The sequence below is a fragment of the Sinocyclocheilus grahami genome, unplaced genomic scaffold (genome assembly GCF_001515645.1).
Source record: "Sinocyclocheilus grahami isolate Dianchi unplaced genomic scaffold, SAMN03320097.WGS_v1.1 scaffold1069.1, whole genome shotgun sequence".
Classification (NCBI taxonomy): Eukaryota; Metazoa; Chordata; class Actinopteri; order Cypriniformes; family Cyprinidae; genus Sinocyclocheilus; species Sinocyclocheilus grahami.
The window spans coordinates 124,176-127,576 of record NW_015506248.1 but is presented as its reverse complement, the minus strand read 5'-3'; the positions used below and the strand labels follow the sequence as shown (position 1 = coordinate 127,576).

Genomic DNA, 3,401 nt, shown 5'->3' with positions numbered 1-3,401 from the left:
ATGTAAAATGGAGGGTCAGTGCCCCATTTGAGAGATAGGTGGCGGTAATGCACTTATAAGTCAGCGATCCGCCGTAAAGCAAGAAGAAGAAGAAGACACGACTGTCGAGGACACGCTCAGGACAGTTCAGACATTGCAATGCATCAGAGGTAAAAAAAAAATATTTAAATGCTGTTCAGTTTCTTGCACAGGCCGATAGTTTCGTGTCTTTACACATCAATGTATCGTCACGAGCCGCAGGGTTTCATTTGGTTTTGTTTGTGTATGTTTTTTTTCACTCTCAAAGCCGTGATTCCCATTCACTTCCATTATACGACTGACAGACTGCAACGGTTTGAGTTAAAAATCTTTGTTTGTGTTCTACTGAAGAAACAAAGTCACTGACATCTTGGATGCCCTGGGGGTAAGCAGATAAACATCAAATGTTTTATTTTTAGGTGAACTATCCCCTTAAATTCTGTCCTTTTAAATCCTGAATTAATGCTTCATGCATTGTCTTGTTTCTAGGATGAGCTGATGGTAGCTGTAATTTCTGGACTCAATTGCTTACGCGAAAAATGTATTTTGGCACCCTTAGCAAAGAACAGTCTTCGAGACCTTTGGGGGAAAAAAGAGCACCTTTTTTTGTGATAGGCTATGTAAATGTTGTCAGTGTACAAATGTGCTCAAGCAGCTGCTGTTGCTATGGTTATTTCCTCATGTGAATGCAAATTGTGTTTGCAAGCATGTATTTAGCCACTAATTTGAATTCGAAACTTGTGATTACTAACATCTGAAAATGTAACTGATATTTAACTTTCCATTTTGAGTTCCATTGGGGCATTAATTAATTAGGGGGGTCCCCCCAAACCCCAACCCTCCTCTAATTCGCATCCTGCATATTGGCTGTAAACAAAACACATCTTGCAGTGATCACGTTGTATGCAGCACTGTTCAGAGAAGCATATTACAAACGTAGCAAAAAAGATGTATCCAACACAAGAACACGTGTTCATCCCTCCCCCACTTCCCATCTCCACCTCCACCCTCTCAGAGAAGTTTCTCTTATTTGTCGGGGCTGGAGATAGAGTTTGAGAGCTGGAGGCGCGCAGTGTGCAGGAACCGAGAATAGTGAAGACGAACAGAATCAGATAACAAAGCTTGCCAGCCGCCAGGATCAGCAGAGGCGGTGAGTTAAACTTGGATAGGATCCTTAGGGCGTCTACCAACTATCATCTTATCAAATTTGGTGCAATACACCTGGGGAAACAGGAGTGGATGAAGGTGGAGGAAGCGGAGGGTACCAACGCACCAAATGCTAGACTGCGCCAAGCCAATCTGAGATTACAAATTACTCGCATCCATATTTCTCCACACTTTACAGCCTTGGCTGAGTGAGTCATTTTTTTACTAGTTATGCGGGTTTGGAGAAGACAAGGAGATCTGCATCGCTCCATCCCAAGATCAACGCGCTGCTATTGACAGTAAGCCCTAAAAATAACTTTTTTTGAAATTATCTGCCCAGAAATGCGGGACACTGGTGTACCTGAAGTGTGAAGAAAACCGAGAACAGTTTGTCAGGAACAAGCACGCAAAGCATTCTCGTATATCTGGGACAACTTTAGCCGTGAAGGATGTCAGCGTTGCGGAAAAAATTTGGGGATGATTATCAAGTGGTGACCACTTCGTCCAGCGGCGGCGGGTTCAACCAGGCGGCCCCCGAGAAGAAAAGGAAACGCCAGCGCTTTGTGGACAAGAACGGCCGCTGTAACGTCCAGCACGGGAACCTGGGAGGAGAAACCAGCCGGTACCTGTCGGACCTGTTCACCACGCTCGTGGACCTCAAATGGCGCTGGAATCTATTCATCTTCATCCTTACCTACACGGTGGCGTGGCTCTTCATGGCTTCAATGTGGTGGGTCATTGCCTTTATACGTGGAGACCTGAACCAAGCCCATGATGACAAGTACACACCGTGCGTGGCCAATGTGCATAACTTTCCTTCCGCTTTTCTGTTCTTCATCGAAACTGAGGCTACTATCGGATACGGTTACCGCTACATTACAGACAAGTGTCCGGAAGGCATCATTCTCTTTCTCTTCCAGTCCATCCTGGGCTCTATAGTAGACGCTTTTCTGATCGGTTGCATGTTCATCAAGATGTCCCAGCCGAAGAAACGCGCAGAGACGCTGATGTTCAGCGAGCACGCGGCTATTTCCATGCGTGACGGCAAGCTGACCCTGATGTTCCGAGTGGGGAACCTGCGGAACAGCCATATGGTCTCCGCGCAAATACGCTGCAAACTACTCAAAGTGAGTATACGACTGGAACCAACAACAACAAAAAGAAAGTGAGAAAAAGGAGAGAGAGAGGAAATGAAACATATAACACATTATGTGCGGGTTACATTAGGAGATCTCGCAGTTAAAAATAGCCTATACATAAATGAATTTCAAACATAACGCTTGAATATAATATTAATGGGTTCAAGCTTAGGTTCTTTCGATAACCTATCATTACCTCAAGCCTAGACAAATGAGAAAGACCTGTAATTTGATTTGTTCACCTACAGTATTGATCCCCTCCATGAGTCTTGGATGCAACAGTCCCTTTTGGATCACTGTAGATGCATTAGACCTGGTCTTTCTCTCTCACTCACACTCCATCATCTCCCCGTTTCATCCTAAGTATTTCTCTTTCTCTACCTTTCCCTGCAGTCCCGCCAGACTCCTGAAGGTGAGTTTTTGCCTCTGGATCAACTTGAGCTGGACGTAGGTTTCAGTACAGGAGCCGACCAGCTTTTCTTAGTGTCCCCTCTGACGATCTGCCATGTGATCGACTCCAAGAGCCCATTCTACGACCTCTCGCTCAGGTCAATGCAAACAGAGCAATTTGAGATTGTGGTTATCTTAGAGGGGATCGTGGAGACCACCGGTGAGTATTAATAACACACACAAAGAGAATATGCTGAGATGTCAAAAAAATTGGCAGAAACCTGTATCTGAATGCTGAAATTGAATTTAAATTATACACCAAATCCTTCATAGTAAATTCCCACCATATACATGTTTAAAGGGGTCATATGATGCGATTTCAATTTTTCCTTTCTCTTTGGAGTGTTACAAGCTCTTGGTGCATAAAGAAGATCTGTAAAGTTGCAAAGACTAAAGTCTCAAATTCAAAGAGATATTCTTTATAAAAGTTAAGAGTCAGCCACGCCTATCTAAAACGGCTCGTTCTAACACGCCCCCACATGTCTACGTCACGATGTGGGAAGATTTGCATAACGCCGCCCAAATGTTCACGCAAAGAAAGAAGGCGTAACTTTTATTCTGGCTGTAGTATTGTTGCTGCCATGTCATGAAAGCGCTGTGTACGCATTGTGAAAGCGAAACTACTTTGTTTGGCCTTCCAAAAGAGGA

At 44.2% G+C, this 3,401-nt stretch overlaps 1 protein-coding gene across 2 annotated transcripts in view; it reads left to right on the top strand.

Annotated features, from left to right (window-relative positions):
- Positions 1-3,401, top strand: part of LOC107566319 (G protein-activated inward rectifier potassium channel 1-like) — an 11,292-nt gene that overhangs the window by 1,089 nt on the left and 6,802 nt on the right. The window contains exons 2-3 of one of the 2 annotated variants that reach the window (XM_016251735.1): positions 1,394-2,291; positions 2,697-2,913. In XM_016251735.1, coding sequence (XP_016107221.1) covers positions 1,614-2,291; positions 2,697-2,913 — 895 coding nt within the window. In that variant the 5' untranslated portion in view covers positions 1,394-1,613. Of the gene's footprint in view, positions 1-967; positions 2,292-2,696; positions 2,914-3,401 lie in introns of those variants that run through there. The other variant, XM_016251734.1, reaches the window with a different exon arrangement.